Below are 13,476 nucleotides of genomic sequence, written 5' to 3'. Positions count from 1 at the left end.
TGGGTTGGAAGACCCACGACATCCGAGTCCCAGGCGATAACGAGTTGCCTGAATTTTAACTTTTTGAGGTTTTATCCGGAGCTACGCGCAATTCCGCAATATCATTCTGTATCGTCACCATATCCTTCATAACAAAATTTGCAGGTATCGTCTAGCCATGGCTTTTCGAGCTGCGAGGTCATGTCACTTTTTGCTCACTAGGTGAGACGTTGGTTCGTGATGTAAAATTTCGCCCTGGAATGATAACGTCGTAAGCGCACGCTATCTTTAGATCGAGAATCGTTGGCGCTGGGTGACTGTGAGTGTTTTGACTTTGGTGTCTTACTTCGGGTTTCAGGAGGAATAATTCACACACCCACAGTAAAAATGCAGGACCCAGGTCCTCCGATGCGCCACTCAGCAGGTAGCAAGAGGGTACCAGAGGACCGAAGGTTTGAAGTCTACTCGCCGTGAGGCTCGTGACCACATGCCAGGATAGCTACGGACACTCACCTGTCCAGCATAACTGACGTAACACACTTTCTAGACACACATCTTCTCGCGCAAATGGCTGGCTGCATTGGACCATCCGATATACATTAGTCTTGAGGAGCCCTTCAAGTCTATTACACGTGGTTGTACGGTAGGTCACTTCCGTATCACACTGAGATCTGGATTTAAACTGCCAAATTGCCTATTGAGTTTGCAACGGAACCAGTATACATCCACTGGCACTGGGTACAAATTGGGTACGTGTGAAGTCCTCGGATTCGGGCTAATTTGGGATGCAGGATGCATATGATCGCGACCACAAAAATAACTCTCCTATGTCCGACTACTCAGAGAACAAAAACCAAGGGAGCATCACCAGGCTGGCTGACCAAAGTGGTGTGCGCTCATATGGACTTCACTGACATTGTGGCAGCAGCGACTAAGCCCGTGACCGTCGAATAATTTCGTGTGGCTTTCACGACTTGTTTAGCTACTGCATGCGGACAACTGGACATACCCATGGACGCACTCAACACACACTGAGGCACCACTAGTACTTGGCCTGCCCAAATTCTTTATTCAACCCAAAAAACATTTTCATTTTGTCTCGAGGCGACACAAGATGTTGATTCCGGTCCACAAATATCGGCGCATCTCAAACCTGCACTCTTTGAGAACAGAGGAGCTGTCTTCCGTACGTGCATCCGGCCACAGGAAAATGTAGACCGCCAAACGCCGGTAACGTGCCTCGCAATTCGAGAGAGAGATAACGCAAACTCTGAAATGCCAGATAGGCAACGGTTGGAATGATTTTTAAAGTTATGTCCTTCCAGTACGAAGGATTTAAATTTTAATCAACGGCCATGTCAGCACTCCAAGTACCTTAGACTGTTTCAGCAAGTTTTGGACATCAACGTTCAACTTAGAACGATTCGTGATGAAGCTAAGTAAGGCTATGAAATCAAAAGAGGTAACAACAATAGACGTTACTTCACTTAAAAACATCAGTCATGCCAGTTTGGCAGTCCCCGTCGTCGTACCTTGATAGAAAGATGATACGCCCCTTGTTTTTGTGGAAATAGCTCGCGCGAAGTCACGGTGACTCACCCAAATGGTTTACATAAGAAACGCGCGCGCACTAACCCTTCTGGAAATGTCACATAAGTAATAGAGAAAAGCTTCAGGCGACTTGACTACATAATTTTGATCGTCATGTCATAAGACATCGAGGGTCAAGAACTTAAGCGTTCAGTGAGTTTTCAGAGGTTTTCAGTACTATGCATACTGGTATGAAGTTGTCACGGTTGACCCCGTCAACTGACGTACATATTACATAAATATCAGGCCTTGAATTCAACTTCCGCGACTCCATAGACGCGCGCTCTCCGTGTTGGTTCTTAGTTGGAGTTATCCAAGACTCCAAGCTACTTCTTCAACAATGGCCTCAATTCTTCGGTTGTACAAGTAGGCGGCTTGAAATTCACCATTCTCGGTTTTGCTTGCTCAAGTATTCCAGTGCCGCTCTCATCCGAAGACCCATGCTCGCACAGTCTGCCACAGCCGCCTTCTTATTTGGCGCAGGCGATGTGATCGCCCAGCAAGTCATCGAGCGCCAGGGGAAGAATCATGATGTGAGTATTGATACTACTACAGGATGAACCGGTATTCATCATATCTGCGTAGTTCATGCGTACTGCGCGCCTCACTTTTTATGGGGGTGATTCAAGCCGAATATGGTCTTAAAGCTTAATTTTCATGTTTATTTTAATCAGGAGCGTTCTTTGGGCCAGCCTTGACAAAATGGTACCAGCTTCTCAACCAGATCAAGTTCTCTACTCCTACGAAGGCTGTGATATATCGTGTATGGGACGTACTGCCTCCTTCAATTTCATGAGGGAATGATCGCCTTTTTGCAGGTTTGGCTGGACCAAGCGATCCTTACTCCTGGTTCGTTGACCACACATGGATCTACTCGTATTTCTCACTCTTTTCACTTTCTTATAGTGGCTGTCGGGTTCTTTTTTGGCACAATGAGTATCATGGAAGGAAAGGGTATTTCTGGCGCACAGGACCGCATTAGTACTGTAAGCGACTTCCCCCTACAAGCTGGTACCCATCTCACCTGTCTCTCAGGCGTACACACCAACGTTAATCCGTAACTGGTAAGATTTGTGGCGCCACCTACGCCATCGTACGCTCAAATAGATCTAGGGGAGTCTTTATTCCCACCCAAATCATCAACTTCGCTATCGTGCCACATCACCTTCGTTTTGTTGTCGTTAGCGTTGTCAGCTTGTTTTGGAGTAAGTTCGAATTTACCTGAGAATCTTTCTTTCCTGATGATAGTCTATTAGACACGTACCTCAGTGCCATCAATGCCAGTTCGCAGCAACATGAAGCAATCGAATTAGTCAAAGGCTCCGAGAAGTAGCATGATCTTAACTCGTGGTGCGCCTCCCACCAGCATGTGTATATCAACTAGACCATCAGCATCCTGAAATATAATTACCATCCCACGTGGAGACCGTATGATTTCATTGCCGAGCATTTACGATGCCAAGTGAAGTCTAAGGTGGACAAGTATCGTCGTGAATGGCTTGAGCATCGATACTGCACGCACACATACTAATATTATTCCCTCTCTTTTTCCTTAGAATGGACGAGGTCTCCCAAATGGAAACATGTGCCATTGATGCGATATAGCTTCCGGAACGCGCTTTGTTCGAAATCAGACATTTCAGGCACAGCGCGAGCTGTTCCAGGATCCGCGCCTATCTCACAGCACTCGTCCAGGATCATTCACTCTCAACCGGTGTTCCTAGAATGCTATCTAGTCTCCAAACTACTTCCGCCCTGGGGCCAGAGTCTCACTTCAAGTTGGAGTCGGGATCAAGAGATTTCTTCAGTACTGTGATTTATTTTTCCTAGGGATTTGGAGACCTGATCAAAAATGCCCACAACCCGCAGTGGGATCAACGACATCGATAATAACTGGTGCTTCTGCTCTGCAGAGGATTTAGGATCCTATAAACAATTGCAATTATTCCCAAAGGTGTACGTATGCGCCCAACGTGACTGAGAAAAATTATTGGAAGAGTCATCACGCCGGCGTCTCTTTTCCTTTTAAATACAATTAAGATTTGGAGCTAACATATATCCCCAGGACTCGCTAGCTGGCAAGCGAGTAATACCCGGTGGTTACGCCTCCGTGCTACTGTCTGACATGACATGACTTCGAACATTAGTGGATAAACAAGAAGCCGGAAGAGCGGAAGCCCGCTACACCGCAGCGCCGACCTTGGCAGCGGACCATAGCGGAACACGTTGGAACAGTACGATTCACTGAGATTTCACACCAGTCAGAGAGTTAGTTGCGTTCCCCTCTGCATGGTATCACCATTGCGCAAATAGTGGTTGCCACTTCATCTGACTCGAGCAGACTTACGAATACAGAATTTCCGGCTTGGCTGGCAAGATATCTGACCGACTTGACAAGTTGGAGTGGAAATCATCCAAAATTCCACTTGATCCGAACAACACCGGACCACATCGTTTTGTTCCGGTACAAGGCGATTGTTTTTCAGTGCACGAGCTGTGTTGTGCTGACACTGCCACATGATCATTCATACAACAAGCTTAGTGAATGAGACATACCTGCATATGACAATTCTCCTTATAACTTATCGACCTCACTCACTACGAGTTGTCGATTGTGAAACGGAAGTTTGAAAAGATGTCTATGTTGTAGTCAGTATGCCCCAATGTTGACTTGCCCTTGTCTCCGTTGTAACTTTGTTTAGTCTATTGCGTCCCAGCTAGCCAGAGCTGTGATGTAAATCTAGGTAAATTTCTAAGGGACCAATCTTCCCATCTCCCAAGGGTCACAGCACTAGATGCCGTGTATCCATGTTTGTTAAAGGCCTCCAGAGGTTCATGCAGTCCTGTGGACTATGCGAGTTTCATTTGATAACAAGTTCAATACGTGAACATGGCTCTTTCGAAGGCTCACCTACGTTCTGGTACCTTTAAATGCTCCTTCAAGGTTCTAACAGTAACGCGCCTCGTCTGAGATCCAGAATGCAAGTGCCAACAAGGGCTGACGGTATCGCCAAACTGGACGTCTTGTGCAATTCATGGATCAGGCGTCTGAGGATGCTCATGGATGTATCGTCCTCCCTGAATGCCCGACGTCCACCCAAACGCAAGACCCAAAGATGTTGCTGGGCTGAACAAAGAATAATACTCTCTCCCAAGCCTGACCTTGACCGTAACCAGATCGTACGGGCTCTCTTTTGGGGTTGTGATCGAGTCAGCAACTTCTCGTTCGAAGGTGTGAGAGCCGCAAACAAGGAAATATTCCCGCAGGGAATACAGGTTTAATTCGATGGGATAGACGGACAAGTCCACCTCTACGATGGAGCGATCGTCGGGGGAGGTTTTCACCGTGTCTTTATCGAGCGCCTTGATTTCATGAACGCGTTCTTCGCATATCCAAGATTCGATCATCGCAATAACGGGTAAGCTTTTGCGAATCTCGCGTACATCTTGATTGCCTTCAAGTTAAATCATCAGATAAGAATTTATAAATGCGTAGGACAATAGGTCTGACCGAGAGCAGAACGCAGCATGCGGCAGTGAGTACGGTGACCGGAATCCCAAGCGTCCTTCTGGCATCTTTTTGAGCAGTAACGCGTCAGCATGCACCCTGAACAACGATATGCTGAGATATCGTCTTCGGAGAAATCGAGAGAGCACTAATAGTTAAGGATGTTAGTCGGCGAAGATAAGTGGACCGTCCTCGAACGCACTTTCGAGCTACAGCACTTATATCGGTAGAAGGGGGCTCCTTCAGGCAACTCGTGGAAATTGGTGAAGGTACGGGCTGCGGAGTCGACGGATTCCCATACTTCCCATAATACAGGGTCTTGGGATGCTCGTTCTTGCAGGCCTGCCCTATCTACTCTATGAAGGGCAGGGTGAAGAGCCCGTAGCACTTTTGAGAACACGAAGAACCGGGGAAGCTCTTTGAGCAACTGAATGTCGTGGTCATCATCAAAGCGTTTGGTATTGTCAACACGTTCAGCTCGCGATGATCCAGTCCGCAGGAGACATTCGAGTAGACCGTGCTGAAGGGCCTGAGATATCACCAAAGCAGAGTCATTTGCGCAATTCATTGAATAGCCGATATAGCGATATGCTATGTATAACACTCTGCGTCGCGCCGCTAGCCCAATATCTGGTTCATTGTCTGAACTATTCCACGCAGGGGTTAGGAGCCGTTCCCAGAGTGTCGTGATAGCACTTAGGACAGTACGAATGGAGCCAATTTGGAGAAGCAGTTCTTGGCAACCGCCCTCTCGGTCGCCCAAGGATTGCATGAAGAGGATGGCCTGAGCCAAGCCAGTAGCACATACTGTCATGGACGAGAAGTCGACATTCTCTCTTGCACGTGACCGGGGTTCTGGCATATTAGCCACCTCTTTAGTCATACGACGAATATATCGGAGGGCTAATGAGGCCATGGGGAAGATTCCGCCAGCAGCAGAGGCGATGATGGATACTGGCAGAGACGCAGGGGTGTCTTCCATGCAAATAACGCTGAGCGAGCACATATTCGCCCGTATCAGTGCACTGAGGTTTTTATCGCCTTCCCGAAGGGGATCAGCGACGTCATCGCTCTTCAGCCCGTCAACGATGACCCAAGCCCGAAAGAAAAACGCTTGAACAGTGGGGTTCGTCCTCATCAACTGTCTTCCATTTGCTGTGAATTGACACAAAGTTGACAATGGATGTATGGTAATCCTAAGGGCCTCGTAAGTGCTAACAGACAGGCCATGCGGGAGGACAGCGGGTCTTCGCGAAGGTGGGAGGAAGTTGTTGCTGAAGAACTGCATCCACGGGAAGAGTATCTCCCACTTTGAAGCCACAGCGTCATGGACAATGCGTTCTCCAAGACTAATATTGTTGCCGAGGTTATGACAAATTTGCACAATGCCACCCAAAGACCATTTAGCGAGCATGATCACTGGTACAACATCAGGACTGATTCCGTCTGGGATGGGGTATGCCTCCAGTTGAGCGTGAAAGACGGGAAGCAAAAGTGGCGTGATATCCTTGAGTTGATTGAGACTACCAACAATGTCTCGGAGGTCTTCAACTGAGCCACGCAATGCCCCATCAATTTTACGCTGTTAAAGCGACAAAGAAATCAGCGCTGTCGTGCCTTTTTAGAGATTTGAACACACCTGCATCAACCGAGGCAGAGCCCTGAGAGCTTCCCTATCCTTTGCGTTAATTCTGGGTGCCATGATGGAGATCCAGGTATAACGGTATCGATATCGGTGGTGATGGTGTCAACATAATAACAATCGTACATAACGGACCATTTCCAGCTGATCTAAGTTTGATATGGGACCAAACTCCCACCAACTAAAAGTTACTGGCAAGCTTAGGTTAATGTTCGTCGTTAACCACTATTCCTATGCATCCGCCGTCATAATACTAAAATCTTTCAGGACCAAGTCAGGGCTGATTGCCAACACTCGGTGTTGAGCATGAAAGTCGGTCCTTTCAACTGCAACTCAACTGTCGAAGTTTCTTCGCCACTCTCATCGTCACACTTCCAGTGCTCGACTCGACAATAGGAACTAGGTTACGCCTTCCCATACGTCACCGTTTTCGACTTCCAAGGCATCTTCTTCTCATTGCAGTCTGGCACCCTTGCTCTTCTTTTTGGGTCACTGATTTCGTGCTGTTTTGTAAGATCTGGCGAGGGACCCTGGAGCACAAGTCTTGTGGACACCTGGTGTGTGTTACGACGAGCTGAAGGCTCTAAATAGATGACTTGGAGTGACCCAGACGCTGGGGATAATTGGATGATCTCTTCGTCTAATTTGCATGGCCGCCGACTGGCTTATCATTGTGTATGTCGCCAATTATCTCCAGGGCGTCTACTATAGCCGGGCTGATTTATTTGCAATGGGCACTAAAATCTAGTATAATTCCCCCGAGAAGTTCTGCAAACGCCTGCGCATCACGCATTCCTGAATACTAAAGCGAGCGCTCCCGTTGGTGGAAGGGTAGGCTATGATTAGATCCAGCGCGTTCCTTGAAGGCGCCCCGAAAGACGATACGGAAATTACGTGCCTCAAAAGTTCTGGAGATGACCAAATTTCGCTCCCGAAGGCGCTTGGGGGCCGCGGATGTTCAGAGGGTTGACTCATTGAGCTATATAGGACACTGTGGATGCTTCCGGCTTCCTTGAAGAATCACCGGTCACCTGTTGTGCAAAGTGTTCGGTTGAGCTTCGTTGATGCGACAGTAGTACCCTTGTCAAAAGGTCATACTGATGCGCACTTCGAGAAACAAACTATCACCTATAAATGTCAATTGGATCATGTTATCGTCTCCCATCGTCAGTCTGACCAGATCAAATGCTTTGCTATGATACATGTGTGCGAAAGGTACAAAACAACACGATCTATCCATACATGAAATGCGATATTATGTCTGCAGGAACCAGTAACAGTACAGGAAACAGAAAAAAAGTATGTAGCCATTCCGTTGGATAAGATGGGAGGGACGATGCTTTCTAATACAGGGTCGGCTCCTCTGCATCAGGCGCAAAGCGAAGTCGCGCAAGGATTATAGTATCCCGAGTCTTGTCGGACCGCCGCCGTGACACCTTACTCGTAAAGCTGGCCCCCGCGGGGAAAACCTCCTGACCATCAGACTTGACCGTGAAAGTGCCCCACGGATGATTCGCTTTGCGAGAAGCGAAAACGTTGAAGTACGCCTCCCCTGACGAAATGGGATCGGCCACGAAGAGAGCGTAGTCGTGCGCGTTTACAGTGCCCGTAACTGCGAAACAGCATCACTAAGACGAAGCCAAGGAGGTATAGATTGGAATCCACGTACCAAGAAAGACGTCCTCTTTCTGTATAGGGTGATTCGGTGCGTATTCTTGCAGGATCGTGTGGATATTGTCTTTAAACCACCGCGAAGCTGGGGTAGTATCGGAGAAGTCCCGGCACTCGAATGACTCGGCGTAGACAGCAGCTGTCGGCTTGCCAGCTTGCAGGGTAAATTGTTGCCTACGAGATACGTTCTCGCCGCTGCAAAAGTTCAGCACAAAAATACAACCATGAACAAGTAAAACCTACTCGTCATGGTGGCAGCCAAAGCTGAACATTCTGCTCAGCCTACGCGAACCACTTCGAACACGCGTCTTCCCAACGTTGATGCTACCGTAATCCCGCAAGGGAGGTATGCATTTTGCTACGTCACCCTCGGCCTTCTTCTTTCCTCCAATCTCAGTGACGTTGCAGAGGGTTATGAACTCCCCGTCGGGTTTGGAGATATATCCCACAGCACCCACCTCGACAGGTGATGGATACCATAGAGGCGTCGAGACTATAAACGATGAGTATAAGCACACATGAAGGTGAACAGAACGATAACGTACAAAAACCTCCATGCCCATGGGTGTCCTTGGCCAAAAGCCTGTAGCGCCTCTCGTTCTGCATGGCCTGTGCCCACGTATTCGTGGACATCTCGGGAAGGAGGCCGTCGATGGTGTGCTCGGCGACGGGGCCGACCTCACCGACAGTGTACGTATCCATGAAAACCGGTGTCCCGCTGGACATAGACGGCTCTAGGACGTCCGTCAAGTCAGAGTCAGGCTCTGAATGTCCGAACTCAGATCCAAATCCAGATGACGTGCTATAATATTCGGACATCGATGGAGAGTGTGCTATCCAAGAATGGCCGTCAGAAGTCGGTGTGCCAAGAACTCGAGGGCCAGGTGAGAGACGGCCCGGGAAGCCAACGACTGGGGAGTTCGCGGGAGCACTTGGCGTGCAAGGGTTTGGTAAGACGTTTGCACCATGGCAATATAAGACATCCCGACAGCCTCGAAGTGAATGCACCGTAACGGAAAATAATGAACGACAACGAGGGTCACTCGCCCAGCAGCAGGTGATGACTGGGAGAAGAATGTCGGTAAGACGTGAATAGGACACCTCTGGGCGAGCATCGTGTTCTAGAAACGCATAAGCAATTTTGAGAGTTGGACAACACAGCTTGAACGTACCGAGCACAATCCTCTTCACATCTTCGTCGTCCCGGGTGCCGTAAGGAATGCCGCCCATGTTGAGGATCTCCACGCAGCAGATGGCAAAAGCGTAGACGTCAGCTTTCATTGTCGGACCTGCGGCACCGTCCAACACTTCCGGGGCTTTCCACCTCGGCGTCCCCTCTGTGCGATCAAGTGGTCAGAAACAAGGCATCGCTTCAGAAGCCAACATACTTGGTCGTTGATACCCGCTTAGCCTGTAAGCATCATCCTTGAGCTCACTCTGACCAAAGTCAGCAATGGCGCAGTTTCCCTCCAGATTCACGAAAACATTCGCGCACTACTCCATGATATACATAAGCAAAGCGCTGGGATATCGGATGGGTCACGAACCTTCAAATCACCGTGGACCACCTTCTGATCGTGCAAGTATTCCATCCCGCTGGCGATCTGGCATATGAAACGGAACTGGTCCAATTCGCGTGACGTGGTGTGATTTTCGCGCGCTGCGGTCAGCAACCACTCCACGAGGCTTCCACGTTCGTATAACTCGCTCACGATGAACCAGGGCTTGGATCCATGAGCACTGCTCGCCCCGAACATACGAACGACCTGTGGGTGCCTAAGTCTGCGCCACAGCTCGACCTCTCGACGAAACGTCGAAGCTGGGGTGAAATCGTGGAGAACCTTGATGGCGACAACCCTATCGCGCCAGGATCCAGCATAGACTCTGGAGAATGACCCTTGGCCAATCATCTCAAACCGGTCGACCTCATACCTGAGAAATTCTATCAGAACAAGGAGTACGGCATGAAATTAAGAAGGGACCCACCGCGTGATCGTCCATGAAGGAAGTTCCCATGGTAGAAGAGGATTGTCAGTGCCAGCGCCTCGCACCTGCATGCAGCGCAGCTTCGACATAGAGACGATACTAGCGTCCAAAAGCTCCATCTCAGCGAGAGTACTGTCACTGGCAGCGGGGGTCGTCCGCGAGAATGCATGCAGAGACTCCAACTGTCGCCGCATGGCTTTCATTATCTCAGCGACCTCGTTTCGTTCAATCTCCAGACCATTGAGGACGTCCGCATCGCACTGCGCGGTGCTAATGAAGCCGGGGAGATGTTCAAGCTGGAACTGGTCGTGTCGGAGTTCATTATCCGGATTGTCTTTAGGGAAGATGGGGTGCAACTCGCGACGAACATTGCCCTCGGTAGTCGTCAGACACTCTGGCATAGATGGGACGGTCTCTGTAAGCAGATAGTTCGTGTCGCAGAGGTTGGACTTCTGTGCTGCGGACGTCTTGATGTCCAGAGTTGAGGGTGCATGTGCTAGCGACTCGCGGTCAGCACATAGTGTCGCGGTGTTGTCTGAAAGAACAGTTGACACCAGGTCTTCGATCTTCTCATCAAGACATGCGACATTCTGGACGATCTTCACGGATACCGTTGCCTGCCGGAGCTGTTGTTTCAGATCGTGAACATGCGATAAAAAGACTGGCATACATTTAATCTTAGCCAAGCATCCATCAAAGCCTGATCACAATTGCAAAGTTCTTTCGCAATTTCAGCTCTCCTGATGAAGCGCTTGAGCATTGGTCGGCGGCTGATTCTGCAGAGAAATCCCTCAATCTATCATTTACGCTGTCAGAGTTAGAACGGAGGTAGATAGATAGTAAGAACATACTTGAAAGATGACTTCTCTAAAGACGTGGAAGGCCGCGTCGAGTTCCTTTCCAACGATAGGACCGACCCCTTCGATCTGCTCGCGCACAAAGTAAAGCATTCCTGCACAGCGTTCGACGATGCGAAGACAAGAAAGTCTATTCGACTGCAGAACGACGTTGAAGGGAAAGAAGTCATGTTTCCGATGTCAGCAACGATGGGGACGAGTAACCATGGAGCAACTCACCGAAAGCTGCTCACATGCCTCCCAGATAATTAGGAGGGTCCGCGACGCCTCCAGAAAAAACGGTACAGGAACTAGAGCAGCTGCACTGTATGTGCACTCCAGGATGGTCTTCAAAGCAGGGAGTGCCTCATCAATAATTGTCCCAGCCGTCGAGAAAACGCCTGAGAGTGATAAAATCAAATTCCTTTCGTATCAGCGAAGAAAGGGGACCTACGGGATGCTGTAGAATCCTTTTTGACATATTCAGAAGTCCGCTCATCTCGGGTCATTACTGAATAGCACGCCAGAATGACATTCTGCGAAACACAGTAAGACAAGGCACATAACGGGACGGGGACGGCGAAGGCCTCACCTTCTGTGCCCTGTTGTAACCATCTAGTTCGGCGCCAGTAAACCGAGAGAGTACCTTCGATTTATGGCCCCTCTCCTTATCACTGCATTTTCCCTGGTCGTCGGCGCATACCACCATACGCTGCGAGAATGAATGCCATCGAAAAGAAGCCAAATAGCTCTTCGATCTTGCTCTCTCTCTCTCAGCATCCGCGATTCCGACACACAGTGGCCTGATTGTCACCCCGCCAGCTTCTCCATTGGACGTCGCGTCGCCGGATGGGAGATGCAGCTGCGCGGGCCGTACTGGATTGAGCCTTTCATCATGTTTAACTCTGGGTTCGTCTTGATATACAAACTCTCCGGGGGTCCACCACTCGTCTGCATTCCATGGAACTGTCATGTTCCACCAGTGCCTTGGCGGGCGTCCTGGAGGTGTGAAGTCGCCCTGGACATGTGTAGAACAATCGACTTCGTCGTAGTTGCGATCGGCGAACGAACCACCAGCTTGGGATGACACACGGCGCGTAGGGGTAGACGGGACAGGCAAAGACGGGAGTAATGACTGGTTGTGCATCGACGTCGCGGGAGAGAAAGACGACGGATATTGAGAACGAGGCGATGGTGAGTGAGAAAGGGAGTGCGAGTTTCTATGGCCTGGCGTCGAAGGACTGCTCACGTGAGTGCTAGACCTCGGGCGGGAGTAAGACCCGCCGCCTGTCGCAGGGAAGTTGTATGACGATGAACGCCTATGGCCTGTATTATGAGAATCCGCACTACCATGAGGCGATGGGGCTTCGAGTACGGGAGAGGCCGCAAGTGATGGCGGCCGATATCCGGAGAGAGCAGGCGACATCGACTGGTTGAAGGAACCAGAGGGAGAGCGATGGCGCACATAGGCAGTCGATCCAGCGGAAGAAGTCCCAATGGACATCGTCGATTGCTCTACGACGCTCTGTCTGGGTGACGTCTGCAAGCTGGCTTCAATGGAGCGACGAGCGACATCCGAATCAAGGATGGGGCGAGGCGGGATGAGATTATACTTGGTTTCAATGCTGAAATACGATTGACTGAAAGACGATCTGCGCGTGTGTGCAGGAATGATCCCGCCGCCAGGGCTCTGTAGTGGAGCCTGTCGAAGACGAGGGGAGGGATTGAGAGGAGAGGGAATGAGCGGGGAGCAAACAAAATCTGGCGAGGGGCAAGATGGCAACGACGTCGACGCCAGTTTGAGCCCGGTGGCCGCATCCCGCGGAGAAGCTCCTGGAGAGGACATTATCTAAGTTGTCGACGATATTAATATTGAATTGATGCAGTCGGAGGACGTTGGGGAGAAAAGTTGGGTGAAACTGAACGGACGGGCGGGCGGTTAACTTTATAGTCCTCAGCGATGGAGTTCAACTGGAGATGGAATACTAGACTTGCCTTTCTGGGTGCGTCGGCGATCGCTGGCATCGAAATTGCCAGTCCGTGGATAATCTGTGCCGACAAACAGGAGGACCAGAACGCAAGCCATCCCGAAGAACGATGGCCAGAGAACACCAGAAATGGATCGAGGGCCTGCCCGCCGCTAACTCCCATCATGACGCAGAAACGTGCGGTCGAGCCCAGGAGATTCTAAAACAAGGCGTCACTAGTACTGTATCAGGATTCCACAGATTGACAAGGCCGTTCAAATATTGCAATCGGCAGCC

The 13,476-nt window shown here is 49.8% G+C and overlaps 3 protein-coding genes across 3 annotated transcripts; 1 reads left to right on the top strand and 2 right to left on the bottom strand.

Moving 5' to 3' along the window:
• Positions 1–1,654: 1,654 nt before the first annotated feature.
• Positions 1,655–3,110, top strand: DEU56DRAFT_828302 (uncharacterized protein). Its single transcript, XM_041354420.1, has 10 exons — positions 1,655–1,758; positions 1,816–1,935; positions 1,988–2,102; positions 2,155–2,188; positions 2,244–2,332; positions 2,388–2,418; positions 2,476–2,555; positions 2,605–2,633; positions 2,683–2,774; positions 2,826–3,110. Exons 2-10 carry the CDS (start codon positions 1,910–1,912, stop codon positions 2,900–2,902), a joined length of 573 nt encoding a protein of 190 aa, XP_041203884.1. The 5' UTR covers positions 1,655–1,758; positions 1,816–1,909; the 3' UTR covers positions 2,903–3,110.
• Positions 3,111–4,951: 1,841 nt separating this feature from the next.
• On the bottom strand, positions 4,952–6,834 carry DEU56DRAFT_40208 (uncharacterized protein). Its single transcript, XM_041346046.1, has 3 exons — positions 6,717–6,834; positions 5,280–6,659; positions 4,952–5,225 (listed from the first exon to the last, which is right to left on the bottom strand). The coding sequence occupies exons 1-3, from the start codon at positions 6,777–6,779 to the stop codon at positions 5,052–5,054; spliced, it is 1,617 nt and encodes a 538-aa protein (XP_041203883.1). The 5' UTR covers positions 6,780–6,834; the 3' UTR covers positions 4,952–5,051.
• Positions 6,835–7,889: 1,055 nt separating this feature from the next.
• Positions 7,890–11,549, bottom strand: DEU56DRAFT_863614 (uncharacterized protein). The gene is made up of 11 exons (XM_041355359.1): positions 11,453–11,549; positions 11,228–11,371; positions 11,047–11,172; positions 10,377–10,993; positions 9,938–10,322; positions 9,779–9,884; positions 9,563–9,727; positions 8,936–9,511; positions 8,634–8,883; positions 8,389–8,585; positions 7,890–8,331 (listed from the first exon to the last, which is right to left on the bottom strand). The coding sequence occupies exons 2-11, from the start codon at positions 11,324–11,326 to the stop codon at positions 8,063–8,065; spliced, it is 2,790 nt and encodes a 929-aa protein (XP_041203882.1). The 5' UTR covers positions 11,327–11,371; positions 11,453–11,549; the 3' UTR covers positions 7,890–8,062.
• Positions 11,550–13,476: the final 1,927 nt, after the last annotated feature.

Source organism: Suillus clintonianus, assembly GCF_016758775.1.
Source record: "Suillus clintonianus strain FC179 chromosome Unknown DEU56scaffold_101, whole genome shotgun sequence".
Classification (NCBI taxonomy): Eukaryota; Fungi; Basidiomycota; class Agaricomycetes; order Boletales; family Suillaceae; genus Suillus; species Suillus clintonianus.
Note: the sequence above shows the minus strand (reverse complement) of the source record. Positions and strands in the feature narration are given on the sequence as shown.